At 49.5% G+C, this 17,860-nt stretch overlaps 3 protein-coding genes across 4 annotated transcripts; all 3 read right to left on the minus strand.

The window, feature by feature from the left end:
* Positions 1–23: 23 nt before the first annotated feature.
* Positions 24–2,030, minus strand: LOC101604216 (protein SCO2 homolog, mitochondrial). The gene is made up of 2 exons (XM_004650419.2): positions 1,908–2,030; positions 24–855 (listed from the first exon to the last, which is right to left on the minus strand). The coding sequence occupies exons 1-2, from the start codon at positions 2,027–2,029 to the stop codon at positions 66–68; spliced, it is 912 nt and encodes a 303-aa protein (XP_004650476.2). The 5' UTR covers position 2,030; the 3' UTR covers positions 24–65.
* A 50-nt stretch (positions 2,031–2,080) lies between these two features.
* On the minus strand, positions 2,081–5,396 carry LOC101600480 (thymidine phosphorylase). Its single transcript, XM_004650648.1, has 9 exons — positions 5,204–5,396; positions 4,860–5,062; positions 4,142–4,240; positions 3,673–3,802; positions 3,431–3,549; positions 2,922–3,084; positions 2,594–2,824; positions 2,340–2,480; positions 2,081–2,238 (listed from the first exon to the last, which is right to left on the minus strand). Exons 1-9 carry the CDS (start codon positions 5,394–5,396, stop codon positions 2,081–2,083), a joined length of 1,437 nt encoding a protein of 478 aa, XP_004650705.1.
* A 984-nt stretch (positions 5,397–6,380) lies between these two features.
* Odf3b (outer dense fiber of sperm tails 3B) lies at positions 6,381–8,068 on the minus strand. Of its 2 annotated transcripts, none has more exons than XM_004650420.2 (6): positions 7,960–8,068; positions 7,591–7,794; positions 7,265–7,369; positions 7,030–7,151; positions 6,673–6,813; positions 6,381–6,530 (listed from the first exon to the last, which is right to left on the minus strand). In XM_004650420.2, exons 1-6 carry the CDS (start codon positions 8,066–8,068, stop codon positions 6,450–6,452), a joined length of 762 nt encoding a protein of 253 aa, XP_004650477.1. In that variant the 3' UTR covers positions 6,381–6,449. The 2 variants fall into 2 exon arrangements, with proteins under 2 accessions (XP_004650477.1, XP_045009580.1); XM_045153645.1 differs by having other exon boundaries at positions 6,381–6,577; positions 6,663–6,813.
* Between the last annotated feature and the right edge of the window lie 9,792 nt (positions 8,069–17,860).

Below are 17,860 nucleotides of genomic sequence, written 5' to 3' on the forward strand. Positions count from 1 at the left end.
TACAGACCACACCCACACAAAGATTAAGGATACACATTTAATGACTGGGCCCAGGTTGCAGTGGTTCAGGACAAGATGCTGTGGAAGGCAGCCATGTGCCGCCGTACACTGTCTGCAATCTGCTCTGCTGACCTGCTCCGATTGTAGTAGTCAGTGAAAAGGCCATCAGGGTTGAGCAAGTAGATGGCAATGGAGTGGTCCACAATGTAGTCTTGGTCCTCATCTTTGGGGCCAGCACTGTAGTACACACGGTAACTGCGGCTAACCTGGGCCACCTGTTCTGTAGAACCAGTCAGTCCAAGAAGCCTTGGGTGGAAGTCCTTCACATATCGGGCCATGGCTGCCACATCATCTCGTGCAGGGTCCACAGTAATGAAGACAGGCTGCACCATGGGCAGGTAAGGCTCTGCCTCTAGCTGCTTCACCACCTGCACCAACTTCTCTAGCTCATCTGGGCAGATGTCAGGGCAATGAGTGAAACCAAAGTATATCAGCACCCACTGGCCCCGAAAGTCAGCCTTGCATCGAGGCTGGCCTTGATGGTCAAGTAGGCTGAAGTCACCCTGTCCCACAGCAGCCTGGCGCAGAGCCTCTGTCCGCTGCTGCCGCTGCCTCTGCTCTTTCTCAGCTTTGGCAGCCATCCAGGCTCCACCCAATCCAGCTCCAAACAAGGTGGTGATCAGCAACCTTGTGCGTAGCCCAGGGCCTCTGGGCTGATTTTGCCCTGACAAGTTCCGGGACCACGCATGCAGGAACTCACCTTCCCGGCTTCTAGGAAGGATTCTGGGTTTGAACTGGGAGAGTCTAGGCCAAGCCTTGGGCCCCAGAGACAGCAGCAGCATGGACCTGAAGTTCCTAGAAGAGTAAAGGGCCAATCAAATGCCTGGGTCACTGCTGGAGTGTCCTGCCAGCCCACACTTAAAGCTGTTGCACCTGCTTACCTGAAGTCAGAATTGCTGTGCCTCAAAAGCCAGCTCAAGAGGTATCAAATGTACATACCTGTCCTAATCCTTAATTTTGGGGCTTCAGTCTCCCCCCTATCCCACACACAGAGGGGTGCCTGTATCTTAGCAACCAGGCTTTCCACTGGTTGCCTTAAAAAACATTTGCTTGGGCTTTCTTTTATAACTTTATTTGCAAGCTGAGAGAAAAGACACCAGAGAACGGGCACACCAGGGCCTTCAGCCCCTGCAAAGGAACTACAGTCGTTAGGCTTTGTAGGCAAGCCCCCTAACAGCTGAACTCTCTCTCCAGCGCCCCCTCCCCACCTTTGGTTTTTCAAAAGGGTCTCTAGCCCAGGCTGAAGTGGAATTCACAATGTAGTCCTCTGACTCTCAACTGCTGGGATTAAAGGCGTGCACCTCCCCCCCTTTTTCCCCTGTGGTAGGGTCTCACTCTAGCCCAGGCTGACCTGGAATTTAGTGCTGGGATCCCCTGGCTAAAATCCACTTTTTAAAAGGCATGATGTGGACACCTGGTTTACTGCTCTCAAGCACTTTCCCGCCACCCGGGGGACCATTTCAACTGGGGTCGCTGGTCTCCCGCCTCATAATCTTCCCAGGCAGGTACGTGACGACTGCACTTGCATGGCGGCCCCACCCAGTACCGCGCCCGCCCACTGCCCTGGTCTAGAGGTACTTTTCCCGTCTGGCCCTAGGGCTAGTGGGAGATCGGGAACAAATCGCCTTTCTGGCAGCTCATACCCCAAGAGGATACGCTGCTGGACTTAGGCACCCTAGTGAGGCTCCGGCCCAGTCCTCTAAAATGGCTCCAAGGACTGGAAGAGGCTCACAAAGCAAATCCCGAAGGCAAGCATGGCCCGGCTGTCCTCGGGCTCGGGACCCCAAAAGGTGGCTTTGCAAGCGCTCGCAACAATACATCCCCTCCCTTCATCCCGAAGTCCGCACCTGGAATCAAATGACCAGATTCTCTGAAGTCTAACCAGCACTCCGCAAGTGTGGGTGGGAAGGCGTATTAGGCCACCACGGCAGTCACGAGCTCTCGGTGCTCCGCCCAGTGCCCGCCCCATGGAGCTCCCGCCCAGCCCTGCTACCCACCCAGCTTGCAAGGGTCTCGATTTTTAGGGCTGTACAGACATCAGCGGCAGTACTAGCTCTGTGAAGGGCGAGGGGGCAGTGAAAGGCTCGAGGTCCGACAGCACGAGCGCTCCCTGCAGGGCGCGGCGCTGAGGGCAGCTGAGCGCTGGGCCGTCCAGGTGCACGCGGAGCCACGGCGTCCCTGTAGGGGAGACCGGAGCGGTTAATGAGACGGTGGGGAACGGGGTGGGGGGTGTGGAGCGACAGTGGTCAGGGCATCCTGGGATCTCGGGCGGCGCTTACCGCGGCACAGCCGCTGACCCACATCTACCAGCAGCTCGGCGCCCACTCCCAGCTTGAGCTGCTGCCCTGCTCGGCTGCGTCCGGCCCCAAGCTCGTGCAGCACAAGCGCCAATGGCAGTGCCAAGATGCGCTCAACAGTGCCTGCGGAAGAGGGCGGGTGCTGGGGAGCCACGGAAGGGGCGGGGATCCGAACCGGAAGGAAAAGGGCCAGGGGGGCGGAACAGAGGCCCGTGCTGCGTGGTGTGCCGGCTCACCGTCTGAGGGTGCGCGCAGTTCCTCTTGCTTCCGGGCGCGGGGCAGCAGCTGGCGGCGCTGCGTGGGACTTCCGGAGCACAGTGCCCGGGCCAGGCCGGGGTTCACGCCCTGTGCCATGAGCATCCGCTCGAAGCGGCCTAGCGCAGAGCGGTCGTCCAACGCCGCAGCCACTCGGGTCGCACCCTGGTCTTGAGTCTCTGCCTGCCCGCTAAGCCAGAGCAGGACGCCTCCTGCTGGCGAGTGGGAGGAGGCTCAGAAGCTGCCCGGGCTGATGTTCCCTGCCCGGCAGATCTGTGGCCCTGACCCCAGTCCTTTTCCTATCCTCACCGAGCCTAGTGACCAGGTCTCTCAGGTCTGGTGGCCCCGCACCGTCAAGGCAAAGTAACGCTTCTTCCACCTCTAGGGTGTGTCCCACGCTGCGGCCCAGGGGATTGTCCATGGCCGTCAAGGCTGCGGCCACCCGTAATCCCAAGCCCTCCCCCACGCCAACCTGCAGAGGCGCACCTCATTGTGCAGCTGGCATTATCAAACCACCCTCCTGCTGCACTTGGGTAGCATGCCCCTTATTATGAAGTGAGGGAAGACCAGGAGCCAACACTGTGCCAGGTCTCAGCGGTGGGTGTCAGGAAAACTTTGTTGCTGGTTTGAAACGGAGGTGAGCTTTGGAAGCCTTTCCTAGACCCTAGGCCAGGTCGGTAGGGGGTGGAAAGCAATGCCTGCTGGGATCTAACAGGACTGTTGAGTGGACGGAGGCAGGAGGGCATGTGGGGGATTGTGGGGTTTGTATGGGAAGACACCCTACACAGAGGCTGTAGAAGCCTAGCTCTGGGTCTCACCAAAGTTCTTGCCAGCTCTCGGGCTTGCTCCTGGTCTGGAAAGACTGCAGCACCCCCGAACTTAACGTCTACCACCAGAGCAGACAGTCCCTCTACAGCCTTCTTACTGAGGATGGAAGCTGTGAGGACCAGAAACATTCAAGAGGCTGTGGACTGGGGTCAGGAGGGTTTGCCCCTCTTATGGGGCAGGCAATGCCCAGTGGTTTCAGGTTGTCAGTCAGGCTACCCCCGTGTCCAGTCACCTGTGATAAGTGGCACACTGTCCACAGTGGCTGTTACATCTCGTGCAGCATATAGGATTCCATCTGCAGGAACCAGCTTCTCACTCTGGCTCACAATGCAACAGCCCACTTGCTCCAGCAGAAGCAGCATCTGGTTAGATAGGCCCTGGTGATCTTTGACCCTCACTGGCTCAGACCAGTGACCTAGCAAAGGTTCAAAACATGCCCAGCGAGTACTAGTATCCTATCAAAGATACTGATGAGTGTATGGTTTGTTAATGATTAGCAGCTTATCAGTGAGTTTGACCATTCCCCAGTATCGATCCAAAGCAAAGTTCTGTTGATAACTCTAACAAGTCTGTCAGTAACCTTTGAATAGTTAATATTGTTATTAGTCATCCTGATAAATAACCTATCAGTGATTTTTCTGTGATTCTAGCCCAAGTCTCCATCAACCTAAATCAATTATCAATCAGTGGCCCATCTGTACCTGTTCTGGGCTCTGGATGACATTGAACCCAGGAATTGACTCCAACTTATCCAAGGTGCCCCCTGTGTGTCCCAAACCACGTCCGCTGATCATTGGCACCTGGTGAACAGGGTACTGACTGTGCCTGAATAACTCCTCATTTCCATGTCCCCTTGCCTTCCCTAGTTAGGATTCCAGCTGAAATTATATTTTTAGCACTTGTAAAATATCAATTTTTTTAAATTAGAGCTGGACATGGTGGTGTGTGCCTTTAATCCCTGCACTTGGGAGGCAGAGGTAGGAAGATTGCTGTGAGTTCAAATCCACCCTGAGACTACCAAGTGAATTCCAGGTCAGGCTGGGCTAGAGTGAGACCCTACCTTGAAATACCAAAAAAAAAAAAAAAAAAAAAAAAAAATTAAAGTGGGAAAGTGGGTCTTCAGTTGGTGGAAAGGAAAATAAAATGTCCTAGCTGGAGAGTGGCTTTCAGTAGGGGAGGAGCTGTCATCTATCTTTGTGGACATGTTTTGGGGATGGGGAGAGAAGGACCCAGCCTTTCCTTAGAGGGTCCTGCTGGGTCAAGAGGGTGAAGAAGGGGTTACATTCTATCAGTGAAACTTGGTCTGAATTGAGAACTTCGACAAGCCTGGGTCCTGTCTTTGGGGTATCTGGGCTAGGATTGAAGTTGGGAGTTGCCTGTAAGTGGGTCAGAGGATGTGTCGAAGTATTGGTCTCTAACCTTGCAGCCACATGCAGCCAGGGCAGGTGCCAGGACCAGGCTGACCTTGTCACCTACACCCCCTGTGGAATGTTTGTCCACAAGCTGTTGGTGCCAGGCCTTGGGCCACTCTAGTTGTTGACCAGACTCAGCCAGGGCCCTGGTCAGTGCTGAAGTCTCCTCTAAGTCCATGCCTTGCAGCTGGATGGCCATTAACATGGCTCCTGGATGTGGATACAGAGACATGCATACAGTGGGCTTATCTTGAGGTTAGTCATAGTGGTGGGGCCCTTTGGCATCCCTAAAGGCAGATAGCTATGGAACAGTTGGGGACAAGGACCAAGGGTTGGGCGTGCCCCACACACCAATCTGTACATCCTGTGCGCTTCCATCCACTACAGCATGCACGAAACTCCTGATTTCTGCCTCAGTCAGATGGCTTCCGTCACGCTTCAGGCGGATCAGATCTGGAAGCTGCTTTGGTTCCCTGCTCCCTCCCTCTGGGAGGGCATCCGATGTTGCTGAAGTGTGTGTGGGCACTGTTCCTGGGGCTGCCATTGCTGCAGCCTGTGGGGTAGCAGTACACACCTGGAACCTGCCCTTCCCCCATGTCGCTGAAGTCAATGTTTTGTCTCTATGTATATCTCTGGTGTCCATTTCTCTGAGTCTCCACTGCCTGATTCCATTTCTTGGCCTCACTATTTGACACCCCCTCCCCCAGCCCCATACCTATTCAGTTCAGCGGCCCTCGCCGGTTCTGGCGTGGTTTGGAATCAGTCACCAGTAGCCTCCGCTGCTCAAGTGCAGAGTAGAGTGGCTAGTGGCAGAAGTAGTGTACGGACCATGGGCAGGTGGGGCGGTCCAGGTGGGCGGTGTACATCAAGGTTGGTCCAAACTCTGCTCCAGGACCGCCTCTTTCTAATTTGTGGCCAATCATGGTGATTTCCAGGACCTCGAGGACTTAAAGCTTACAGCCCTGCCTCCCCCCCAGCCCGCATTCGCTCTGCCAGGTTCCCTTGCTGGACCATGGGCAGGTGGGGCGGTCCAGGTGGGCGGTGTACATCAAGGTTGGTCCAAACTCTGCTCCAGGACCGCCTCTTTCTAATTTGTGGCCAATCATGGTGATTTCCAGGACCTCGAGGACTTAAAGCTTACAGCCCTGCCTCCCCCCCAGCCCGCATTCGCTCTGCCAGGTTCCCTTGCTGGCTGAGATCCTGGGATCTGTGGGTACAGAACACGCCGTTTCGTCCTCCGACAGATCTCCAGGCTCAGGCATTGCGAGTTCGGACTTTGCTGGGATGCTGCCCACGCTCGGGTCTCACCTGGCCTTGCTGCGGCGCAGAGAGAGAAGCAAACACATTACTAGCTCCAGAAGCTTCCCCCCCGCTTTCTTTCTTTCTTTCTTTTCTTTTTTATTTTTTTGAGGTAGGGTCTCACTGTAGCCCAGGCTGACCTGGAATTCACTATGTAGTCTCAGGCTGGCCTCGAACTCAAGGCGATTATCCTATCTCTGCCGAATGCTGGGATTAAAGGCGTGCGCCATCACGCCCGGCATCCAGAAGCTTTTAAGTAAACAGCTGTACACCCGTGCCCGCTCGCTCGCACGGCGTGTCAGTTGTCCATGTAGGTCACCATTGGGGCCAAGTAGTCCGAGTGCCGGATCCCGAAGCTCCAGCCGCGAGGTTTCTGGTGCTGTGGGCCGAGAAGAAGCCGCTGACCTGGCAGAGCCAGCTGCCCGGCTTCTCGCTATACCCCTATTTCCCCGGGGACCCTAACTTTTATCTCGGATCCGACACCCTCATCCCCTACCCCGGAGGCCTGAACACCAGACCACCTGGTCCACGTTGTAGGTCGCGGGTCCCGGCTTCAGAGTGTTGTCTTGAGGCAGCGAAGTCCGCGCCAGCATGGTGAAATGGGGAGCTCGGGTCTTGTAAATCTCAGGGCTCACCACGTGGTAGGCGCAGGGGCCTGGGGTCTGTGGGAGGGCGGATGGGTGTTGGGTCTGGCCTCCGTTCCTTGAGGACCACTGGCCCTCTTTTCTTGAGATATGAGACCCTATGAAAACTGTGGTGCACAAGCTGGTTTCGATCTCACGATCCACCTGCCTCAGCCTGGGATGCCAGGTGTGCGCCACCAGCGCCACTGACCCTTCCAATCATTCAGCACACTCAGCCGATGTCCCCTTCCCCACCTTGCTGAGATCCTCGAAGCAGCTGCCCACCGCGCTGCGGCCATAGATGGAGTGAGTTGGGGCCGAGACTTTGCCTATGACTCGTGGGCCCAAGAGCGAAGGCACAGCATAAGTCCCTGGGCCTGGGGAAGAGGCAGCAAGAGTTAGAGTTGGATCAGTTTCCCTACCATTGTGAATGACCCCAGGTCGGTGGTGGAAAGGTTTCTAGTGTTAGGTCGAGCCTCTCTGGCCTCACCTGGGGTTTCCTGCTTCGAGAGAACGCCCCAGTTTCGGGGAGCGATGGTATACTGAGGAGCGCTGGGGTACGTCGCGTTTCCCGCGCGTTCTGGGAAGTACCTGCCTGCAAAACGGGTCAAGAGTGTGGGCCAGAACTGGGGGAGGGTGCGGGGAGCCCAGGCTGGTGTCTTGACACTAAGGGGAAATTGGAGCTACAACAGAAAGCCCGGTGAGATTCAGGTTTCTGGGTGTGAGGTGTTGGGTACCCGAGGAAGGTTCTAGGTTGGGGGGGCGGGATTTTCTCGGGCTCCGTATTCAGGGAGACCAAGGTGCCAGGGTGCTGACCCGGTCCAGGAGTGAGGAAGGGTGCTGCGTGGCGCAGGCGGCCGAGGATGGAATAGGCCGGGGAGCCATCCGGGCCGCGCACGGTCATGCGAGGGGGCACCAGGTGACCGGGCCCCGGGCCGCAGGATGTCTGCTGGGTGGGGAGGCGCACGCCGAAGGTGAAGGCTGGAGCGCGCGGCCGCGACGGGTCATGCAGGTTGTAGCCTGCGGAGCGACTCTGCGTCACGCCTGGCGGTGTACAACCCCTCCCCCACCTCCCTCCCCACTCGGGGCACAGCCCTGTGCCTCCCCCACTCCCCAGTCTAGGCACGTGTCTAGACCCCACACTGTCCCACCTCCCACTTCTACCCAGGCGCTCGCCCCTGCTACCAGTGTTCGGCGGCAGCTTGTATTTGGGCCCCGGGCTCCGGTAGAGCGCCGCGATGGGGCCGCGAGGTCGATGTGGCCGCCAAGTACCGACCCAGACGTCCGAGCCCATGGCGCGGGCGGGGACGCCTACGGCCAGCAGCACCTGTGGACAGAGTTCGCAGGGCACGCACTTTCCCTGCTCGGCTCAGGTCTAACCGTACTGGAGGCGGGGCCCATCCGGTGTCCCAGGCGCCCGGGAAACAAACAGTTTCTCAGGCTGGGAGCATTGGGGCTGGACAAGTTTCAAGGACATCTCGGGGACCCCCTGTCCTAAGCGCTTTAATAGCGATGTGTGAGTGACGTGTACCAAATTTAGACCCACACATTGAGAAGGAACTTTCCTGGAATTCTGGTGTAAAGGACAGGATTTTAGGGACCCTGGGAAAGACGACCTGGGGAGGGGCCTCATGGGGACCCTGTGCTTCAAGAAGCCACAAGATGCACTGACCTGCGGTGGTGGTTCCTGGCTTGGGCAAGCAAAACTAGGTGGCTAGACAACCCGCTCCCCAAACTCCCACACCCCATTATGTTCTGTCTTGCTTCCTGGCAACAGGACTGATTGCCTGGCCCCACCCTCTAGGGCCCTAGCAGTGCCACTGCCTGTCCATGCTGGTATTCTGTGGCCCTAGCAGGGCAGTAGGCTGGGGCAGCGACCAGAAACTGCCATTCCTTTCTCCATCCTTTAGGACACTCAGTCTAGAATTAAGACAAATTTGCAAACAAAAGCAAGTGTGAGAATAAAAGAAAAATACAGCAAGCTCAGTTTAATTATGTGTATCTATTTAAGTACACGGAATATTTGCAAAGACTAATCATGTATTGGGCCAGAAATAAAACGAATACAAGTTGAATTAAGTGATGGACTAGGACATATGATGGGACACAAATCAATACAAGTCTAAATAAACAATAGGATGTTTTTAAAACAAAACCCAAAAAAAGTGAAGCAAATGGACTGGAGAGAGACTTAGCGGTTAAGGCACTTGCTTGTAAAGACAAAGGACCCAAGTTCAGTTCCCCAGGACCAACCTAAGTCAGATGCACAAGGTGGTGCATGCATCTGGAATTTATTTGCAGTGGCTGGAGGTCATGCCACACACATTCACACACACACACACACACACACACACACACACACACACTCTCTCTCTCTCTCTCCCTTCTCATTCAAATAAATAAATAAATAAATAAATAAAGCAAAAGCAGGTGTGGGGATGCATGCCTTTAATCCCAGCACTATAGAGGCAGAAGTAGGAGGATCTCCATGAGTTAAAGGCCAGCCTTGACTACAGAGTGAGTTCAAGGTCAGCCTTGAGTAAGACCCTACCTCAATAACCCCTCCTCCTACGCCCACCCTCCTTGCCAAAAAAAGAAGCAAACTTAAATGCTTTGAAATTAACAAGCCCCCTTTAAAAACATCAGGATCAGGGCTGGAGAGATGGCTTAGCGGTTAAGCGCTTGCCTGTGAAGCCTAAGGACCCCGGTTTGAGGCTCGGTTCCCCAGGTCCCACGTTAGCCAGATGCACAAGGGGGCGCAGGCGTCTGGAGTTCGTTTGCAGAGGCTGGAAGCCCTGGCGCGCCCATTCTCTCTCTCTATCTGTCTTTCTCTCTGTGTCTGTCGCTCCCAAATAAATAAATAAATAAATAAAATTAAAAAAAAACACAAAAAAAAACATCAGGATCAGGTGCTGGAGCGATGGCTCAGCACTTAATGTACCTTGAGCTGACTTTTTGGGTTCGATTTCCCAGTACCCACTGAAGCCACAAAGTGGCACATGCATCTCGAGCTCATTTGCAGTGGCAGGAAGCCCCGTGCACCCATTCTCTCACTTAAATACATAAATATTCTAAAAAATTTCAGGGTCAAAAGGAAACAAGCCTAGCATGGTGGTGCACACCTTTAATCCCAGCACTTGGGAGGCAGAGGTAGGAGGATTGCAGTGAGTTTGAGGCCACTGTGAGACTACATAGTGAATTCCAGTATAGCCTGGGCTAGAGTGAGATTCTACTTTGAAAAACAAAACAAACAATAACAGCAACAAAAGCCAGATACACAAAGTGGTACAAGCATCTGGAATTCATTTGCAGTGGTGAGAGGCTCTAGCATGACCATATTCTCTCTCTTTCTTCCTCCTCTCTGCTTACAAATGGTGGTGCAGGTAGGCATGGTGATGCATGCCTTTAATCCCAGCACTCAGGGAGGATCATTTAACATTATGGGAATGGCTTTTCTCCAAATATAGTTTTAGTTGCAGAGTTTTTTTTTTTTTGTGTGTGTGTGTTTTGTTTGTTTCTTTTGGGGGGGTAGTGTCTCATCCTAGCCCAGGCTGACCTGGAATTCACTGTGTAGTCTCAGGCTGGACTTGAATTTATAGCTATCCTCCTACCTCTGCCTCCAAAATTCTGGGATTAAAGGTGTGTGCCACCACACCTGGTCTGCAGAGTTTTAAAAAATTTTTATTTATGAGAGAGAGAGAGCGCACACCAGGGCCTCCAGCTGCTGCAAACCAACTCCAGGTGCATGCACTATCTTGTGCATCTGGCTTACATGGATCCTGGGAAATTGAACCTGGGTCCTTTTGCTTTGCAGGCAAGCACCTTAACTGCTAAGCCATCTCTCCAGGCCTTCTTAAACTTTATAATTGACAACTTCCATAATTATAGATAACAAACCATGATAATTCTTTTTCCTCTCCTACTTTCTCCTTCATAAATCCACCCTCCATCATATCCACTCCCCTTCTCAATTAGTCTCTCTTTTGTTTTGATGTCATTATCTTCTCCTATTATGAGGATCTTGTGTAGGTAGTATCAGGCACTGTGAGATCGTGGCTTTCCAAACCGTTTTGTGTCTGAAAGATTGCATTGTAAGCAGTCCTACCCTTCCTTTGGCTCTTATATTCTTTCCACCACCTCTTCTGCAATGGACCTTGAGCCTTGGAAGGTGTGATAGAAGTGTTTCAGTGTGAATACTTTTGTGTCATTTCTTCTCAGTACTATGGTGCCTTTTTTTTTTTTTTTCTAGGTAGGGTCCTGGGATTCATTGTGTAGTCTCAGGCTGCTATCAAACTCACAGCAATCCTCCTACCTCTGCCTTTCAAGTGCTGGGATTAAAGGTGTATGCCACCACGCCCTGCCTTTTTTTCTTTTTTCAAGGTAGGGTCTTGTTCTAGTCCAGGCTGACCTGGAATTCATTATGTAGTCTCATGGTGGCATTGAACTAGTGGTGATCTTCCTACCTGTGCCTCCTGAGTGCTGGGATTAAAGGTGTGCACCACCACGCCTGGCTATGGTGCCTTTTGAGTCATCCCAGTGGTCACTGCCATCTGAAAAGTAAAGCTTCTCTAACCAAGAGTGAGAGTAGCATTAACATATGGGTATTGGCATTAAGAAAAGTACTTACTGGGCAATTTGGCGAGCATAATATATACATTTAGTCAAACAACAGCAGATGTTACTCCTGTAGGGCTTATAACCTCCCCTGCCACAAGCTTTTGACTAGGTACCAGACATGTATTCCCTGCCATGGAACTGGCCTCCAGTCCAATTAGAGAGCAATTGGTTTCCCTCATAATAGACATGTCACTATTGCACCCATTAGCTCATTTGGCCTGGCTGGCCAATCTTAGGGCTTGCAATGTCTACTGTTGTTTATCACTGTTGATGACTTCTCTCTCCCATAGGGCTGCATGCAGTATTTTTTTTTTTTTCAGCTTTCTGTCAGCTGGTCCTCAGGGACAAGGTTTTTAGTTGAGCTCCAGCTTGACTTCTCAGTAACCTGTAGCACAAGTATGTGGAGTCTTCAGCAACAGGGTCTTACCATCTGATGTAGTCAGGTTTGCATTGCTGGCAGAAATCACCTGACCAAGAGCAGCCTGTGGGAATAAAAGGTTTATGTTGGCAACTTACAGACTGGAGGGGAAGCTCCATGATGGCAGGGGAAAATGATGACATGAGCAGAAGGTAGACATCACTTTCTGGCCAACATCAGATGGACAACAGCAACAGGAGAGTGTGCCAAACACTTGCAAGGGGAAACTGGCTATAATACCCATAAGCCTGCCTACAACAATACTCTGCCTCTAGGAGGCTTTAGTTCCCAAATTTCCATCAGCTGAGAACATTCAGAACACCTAAGTCACCACCACACCATCTATTTCTCTGCAATGGCCTGAGGTGTTTTGGGGGCATCAAGGACCTCCCTGGACAACAACTCACTGGAAGGTATCCCATCCCTGGCATTTTTCTTTTCTAACAGTTTTTTTTTTTTTTTTTTTTTAGGTAGCTTCTCACTCTGGCCTAGGCTGACCTGGAATTCACTATGTAGTTTCAATGTGGCCTTGAACTCATGGTGATCCTCCTACCTCTGAAAGGCCCAAGAATTCAAAAGCCCAGAAATACTATCACGCTCCAAAGGGAGCTTAAGCGGGCCCCTGCATACCTCAAACTCCAGGCTTTACTCTCTGTTGGAAGCAAGTAAAGAATCCCTCTTCTCATTATATCAGAGCCCGCTCCTAATATAAAACTAGGGGGCCGGGCGTGGTGGTGCATGCCTTTAATCCCAGCACTTGGGAGGCAGAGGTAGGAGGATCACTGTGAGTTCGAGGCCACCCTGAGACTACATAGTGAATTCCAGGTCAGCCTGGGCTAGAGTGAGACCCTACCTCAAAAAACCAAAAAAACAAAAACAAAAACAAAACTAGGTAAAAAGGGCATGAGATAGCCCTCAAGGATGGGAAATGAGTAATGAAGTAAACCACTTATTTGGTTTCTGTAAATAGCCTGCACCATAAGCCCTAATAGCCTGCACCGTAAGCCTTAGTAGCCTGCACCATAAGCCGTAGCAGCCTGCCTCAGACCACCAAGGTCATAGGAGACTGATACCACACTCTGCTACTCCCACCCAAGGACCTGCACAAATGCTGACCACCAAGGTCATAGGAGACTGATTGGTCCACGAGGGGCTTGAACAAATTAAACTAATTGGCTTAGAAACTATGGAGTGGCACAAACTGACTGGCTTGCACCCCACGGGCTCCTGATGTTAAAAAAATGATTGGTCTAATGCACAGGCTTTGTTAGAAACCCTATAAAAACTGTCCCGTTCCTGCATTCGGGGCTCTGCAGTCCTCTACCCCTGCGTGGTGTACGACTGTGGGCCCCAGAGCACTTGGAATAAAAAATCCTCTTGCTGTTTGCATCAACACCGTTTCTCGTGAGTGATTTGGGGTGTCGCCATTTCCAGGCAGAGCGTGGGGTCCTCATTCTGGGGGTCTTACACCTCTGCCTCTTGGAGTGCTAGGATTAAAAGCATGTGCCACTATACCCATACCCTGCTTGAAACTTTTCTAGTAACAATCTATTGCTTCTGGGTGTGCCATTATCCAAAGAAGTAGGTTTATATATGGTTTATTCATAACATATTAAATTTTGATTAACCCTCCTCCCATACTTCCTTTACCCAATCCCTTCCCCTGACCTCAGGCCATTGTACCTAAATATATTTACATATATTCAATATCCTCCCCTTATCTCTTCCTCTCTCCTCCTTCCATTATAGCCCCTTTTTACCCTGTTGGCCTCTGCTACTGACTTTTACTCCAATTCACATACAAATCTAAACATTTGTAGCTAGGATCCACATATGAAAGAGCACATGCAGCGCTTAGTTTTCTGGGCCTGGGTTACCTCACTAGGTATAAGTTCCTTTCATTTATAAGTAAGTAAGTATACATAAGTTCCTTTCCAGACCCATCCATTTCCCTGTAAATTTCATTTTTTTCACTGCTAAATAGAAGTCCATTGTATAAATGTGACATATCTTCATTATCTACTCTTCAGTTGAGGGACATGTAGGCTGGTTCGATTTCCTAGCTATTGTGAATAAGCTGCAATAAACATGAAGGAGCAAGTATTTCTAAGGTAGTGAGTAGAATCCTTAGGATATATGCCTAGCAGTGGTATAGCTGGGTTACAATGGTAAATCTTTTTTCAGCTGTTTCAGGAACCTCCACACTGATTTCCACAATGGCTGGACCAGTTTAGATTCCCACCAACAGTGTGGAAGTGTTCCTCTTTTCCACATCCTCACTAGCATTTATTTATTGTCATTTGTTTTCTTTGTTTTTGTTTCTTCGAGGTAGGGTTTCACTCTAGTGCAGGCTGATCTGGAATTCACTATGTAGTCTCAGGGTGGCCTTGAACTCATGGTGACCCACATACCTCTGCCTCCCAAGTGCTGGGATTAAAGGCATGCACCACCATACCCAGCCTCCAGTTGTTATTTTTCAGAATTTGGAACACATCATTCCAAGCCCCTCTGGCTTTTAAAGTTTGTGTTGAGTAATCTGCTCTTATCCTGATCAGCTTGCCTTTATATGTGACTTGACATTTTTTTCTAACTGCTTTCAATATGTTTTGTTCAGTTTGTGTGTTTAGTAATTTGATTATAATAAGGTGAGAAGAGGTTCTTTCCTAGTTTTGTCTGTTTGGTGTTCTAAAGACTTCCTATACCTATATTGGCATCTCTTTCTCTATTTGGGGGAAATTTTCTCTTATAATTTTGTTAAAAATACCAACTATGAAAATAATTTTTAAAAAGTTATGTGTGGTGGCACACACCTTTAATCCCAGCACTTGGGAGGCAGAGGTAGGAAGATTGCTGTGAGTTCGAGGCCACCCTGAGACTACATAATGAGTTCCAGGTTAGCCTGGGCTAGAGTGGAATCCTACCTTGATAAACCAAAAAGACAAAAAAACAAAAAACAAAAAAACAAACCATGCCTTTGGATTAAAATTCTTCTTTATCTACTATACCCTAAATTCTTATGTTTGATCCCTTCATAGTGGCCTGAATGCCTTGAAATTCCCATTCATACCTCCCTATTAGTTTGTCTTTCTTTTTATTGGACTGTATTAGACCTGCCACCATGTGTTCTAGTTTAGATACTCTGTCCTCTCCTTGATCCAACTACTGTTGAGACTTTCTACACAGTTATTTTGTTGTTGTTTGTTTGTTTTTGTTTTTCAAGGTAGTATCTCGCTCTAGCCCAGGCTGACCTGGAATTCACTATGTACTCTCAGGGTGGCCTTGAATTCATGGCAATCCTCTACTTCTACCTACCACATGCTGGGGTTAAAGACATGTGTCACCACACCCAGCTCTACAGAGTTTTCTATTTGACTTACTCTGTTTTACATTTCTGGTATTTGTGATTGGTATTTCTTCATTATTTCTATTTCCTTACTCATGTCTTGTGCTGGCCTTCTTATTTCACTAAGTTGATTTTCTGTGTTTTTCTGGGATTCCTTCTTCTTTGACTTCTTTGAACATAGATTTAACCATTCTTTTGAATTCTTTTAAAAAATATTTTATTTTAATTTATTTATTTATTTGACAGAGAAAGAGGGAGAATGGGCATGCCAGGGCCTCCAGCCACTGTAAACGAACTCCAGATGCATGCACCCCCTTGTGCATCTGCCTAACGTGGGTCCTGGGGACTCGAACCAGGGTCCTTTGGCTTTGCAGGTAAATGCCTTAGCCACTAAGCCATCCCTCCAGCCCTCTTTTGTGTTCTTTGTCAGGCATTTCATGTAAATCAGTCACTGGAGGTCTTTTGGGATGGGTTTCTAAATTTGGTGGAATTATAATGTCTTGAATATTTTTGTGTTCCTTGTATTATAATGCAGAGATTTTAGTATCTTCAGTTAATTTGGTCCTTGGGTTTTCTAATTATCTATTATTTATTTTATTATTATTATTTTATTATTTAAAACTCTATGAATAATAATATAATAAGACATTATATATCTTCAGGGTAGGAGCCTATGGTATCTGGTGTGGCTCTTATATTACTCCCAGAGTAATAGCAGAAGTGATCCTAGGTTGAGTTTGCCTGCTATGTAAATATTCTAGTAGGCTGGTTGGCAAAATACAGGCAAATTCTAAATTTCATCTGAGCAATATACACATTAAATTAAAGCCAGCACAGAGTATTTATGCAAGAGTGGAAATTAAAGCAAACAGATAATCTAACAAAGGTATAGGCTCTATGGGTGTATGTTGATCCACACCCTTAATTCTGTCAACTGGGAGGATGTTATTTCTGCTTAAAAATTTTTTAAAAAATTTTTATTTTATTTTAATTTTTTTAAAGTTTTTTTTTTGTTTATGTTTATTTATTTATTTGAAAGTGACAGACAGAGAAAGAGGCATAGAAAGAGAGAGAGAGAGAATGGGCACGCCAGGGCCTCTAGCCACTGCAAACGAACTCCAGATGCATGTGCCCCCTTGTGCATCTGGCTAACATGGGTCCTGGGGAATCCAGCCTCGAACTGGGGTCCTTAGGCTTCACAGGCAAGCACTTAACCACTAAGCCATCTCTCCATCCCTGCTTTTAAAATTTTCATTTATTTTTTTAGATATAGCAAGAGAATTGGCATGCCAGGGTCTCAGCCACTGCACTTGAACTCTAAATGCTTGTACTACCTACTAGGCATGTGCAACCTTGCACTTGCCTCACCTTTGTACATTTGGTTAACATGAGATCTGGAGAGTAGAACATGGGCTTAGGCTTTACAGGGGTCTCTCCAGCCCTTATTTTTATTTTTTTTCTTTATCCCTTTATTGGGGAGGGAGAGAGAGTGTGTGTGTGTGTGTGTGTGTGAGAGAGAGAGGGTTCCCAGCCTCTGCAAATGAACTCCAGACACATGTGCCACCTTGTCCATCTGACATATGTAGGTCCTTGGGGAATTGAACTTGGGTCCTTTGACTTTGAAGGCAAGCACCTTAACTGCTAAGCCATCTCTCCAGCCCATGATTTCTGGTTTTTAATTGGTTCCAGGTTAACCTGGAACCAAGTGAGACCTTCCCCCAAGAAAGCAGCTGAAGAAGGTACTATAAATCAAGAAATATACAAAGCATTACAAGCCAACCCCCAAACACAGTTTATTTAAGAATGGTGAATCTGACCACTAGTGCATCAATCAAATCTAACACATAACCTGCCCTGACATGAAAGGTGCAATCAGTACTTTTAGAGCAGGCCTTTATAACTGGCTTTGGGCAGGTATTGGCTCAGAGTAAGTAGGTCCTATTACCTTTTGTAATGGTTTTAGTCTCAAGTATGCTGAGTGTCCATTTGGGTTCCTCTTTACTGTGTTATGGACTTGGCTAGGCTGGTTGGGTCAATTGATCTGCTGTTTCAATTAGCTATGCTGGATGCTATGTGGTAGATCACCCTTGGAGTTCTCCAGTGGTTGCTAGCACTGGTGGTTGGTGGAGGGGAAGCTGTAGTGAGTGCCTGAATTTCCTGGGTTGCTCAACTGTTGTTTTCTTCAGGTTTCTTGACTTTGCAGGACTGATGTGAGTGGCAAATCTCTTCATCGTGGTTCTGCTCCTGCAGCTCAGGTTGGCCAAGTGAGTGTGTAGTTCTTCCCAGTGGACTGGCTGCTGAGGCCATAGCAGGAGCCAGTTCTGGCTTCTTGTGTGGTTGCTTGAAGCTCTGGGTTTTTCCTGCTTCTCTTCTCTGGTTGAAAATTCTTTATACACCTTCACTTTAAGAATGTATTGTGTTAGGCTGGAGAGATGGCTTAGTGGTTAAGCTTGATTCCCCAGAACCCACATAGGCCAGTTGCACAAGATGGTACATGCATCTGGAGTTCATTTGCAGTGGCTGGAGGCCCTGGTGTGCCCATTCTCTCTCTCTCCCTCTTTGTTTGTAACTCTCAAATAAATAAAAATAAACAAAAAAAATTGAAAAAAAAGAATGTATTGTGCTGGGGGCTGGAGGGATGGCTTAGTGGTTAAGGCACTTGCCTGCAAAGCTAAAGGATCCAGGTTCAATTCCCTGGTACTCACATA

This window comes from Jaculus jaculus, chromosome 6 (assembly GCF_020740685.1).
Source record: "Jaculus jaculus isolate mJacJac1 chromosome 6, mJacJac1.mat.Y.cur, whole genome shotgun sequence".
Taxonomy (NCBI): domain Eukaryota; kingdom Metazoa; phylum Chordata; class Mammalia; order Rodentia; family Dipodidae; genus Jaculus; species Jaculus jaculus.

Excerpts from the sequence above, each read along its gene's own strand:
- LOC101604216 (XM_004650419.2), bottom strand. The coding sequence starts at position 2,029 with ATGGGGCGGGCACTGGGCGGAGCACCGAGAGCTCGTGACTGCCGTGGT. Across the intron at positions 856-1,907 it reads ATCTGGTCATTTGATTCCAG|GAACTTCAGGTCCATGCTGC; the intron begins GTGCGGACTTCG and ends TTACTCTTCTAG.
- LOC101600480 (XM_004650648.1), bottom strand. The coding sequence starts at position 5,396 with ATGGCAGCCCCAGGAACAGTGCCCACACACACTTCAGCAACATCGGAT. Across the intron at positions 5,063-5,203 it reads CGCACAGGATGTACAGATTG|GAGCCATGTTAATGGCCATC; the intron begins GTGTGTGGGGCA and ends ATCCACATCCAG. Across the intron at positions 2,825-2,921 it reads AGACCTGGTCACTAGGCTCG|GAGGCGTCCTGCTCTGGCTT; the intron begins GTGAGGATAGGA and ends ACTCGCCAGCAG.
- Odf3b (XM_045153645.1), bottom strand. The coding sequence starts at position 8,068 with ATGGGCTCGGACGTCTGGGTCGGTACTTGGCGGCCACATCGACCTCGC. Across the intron at positions 7,370-7,590 it reads CTTCCTCACTCCTGGACCGG|GCAGGTACTTCCCAGAACGC; the intron begins GTCAGCACCCTG and ends CCCGTTTTGCAG. Across the intron at positions 7,152-7,264 it reads CTCGAAGCAGGAAACCCCAG|GCCCAGGGACTTATGCTGTG; the intron begins GTGAGGCCAGAG and ends CCTCTTCCCCAG.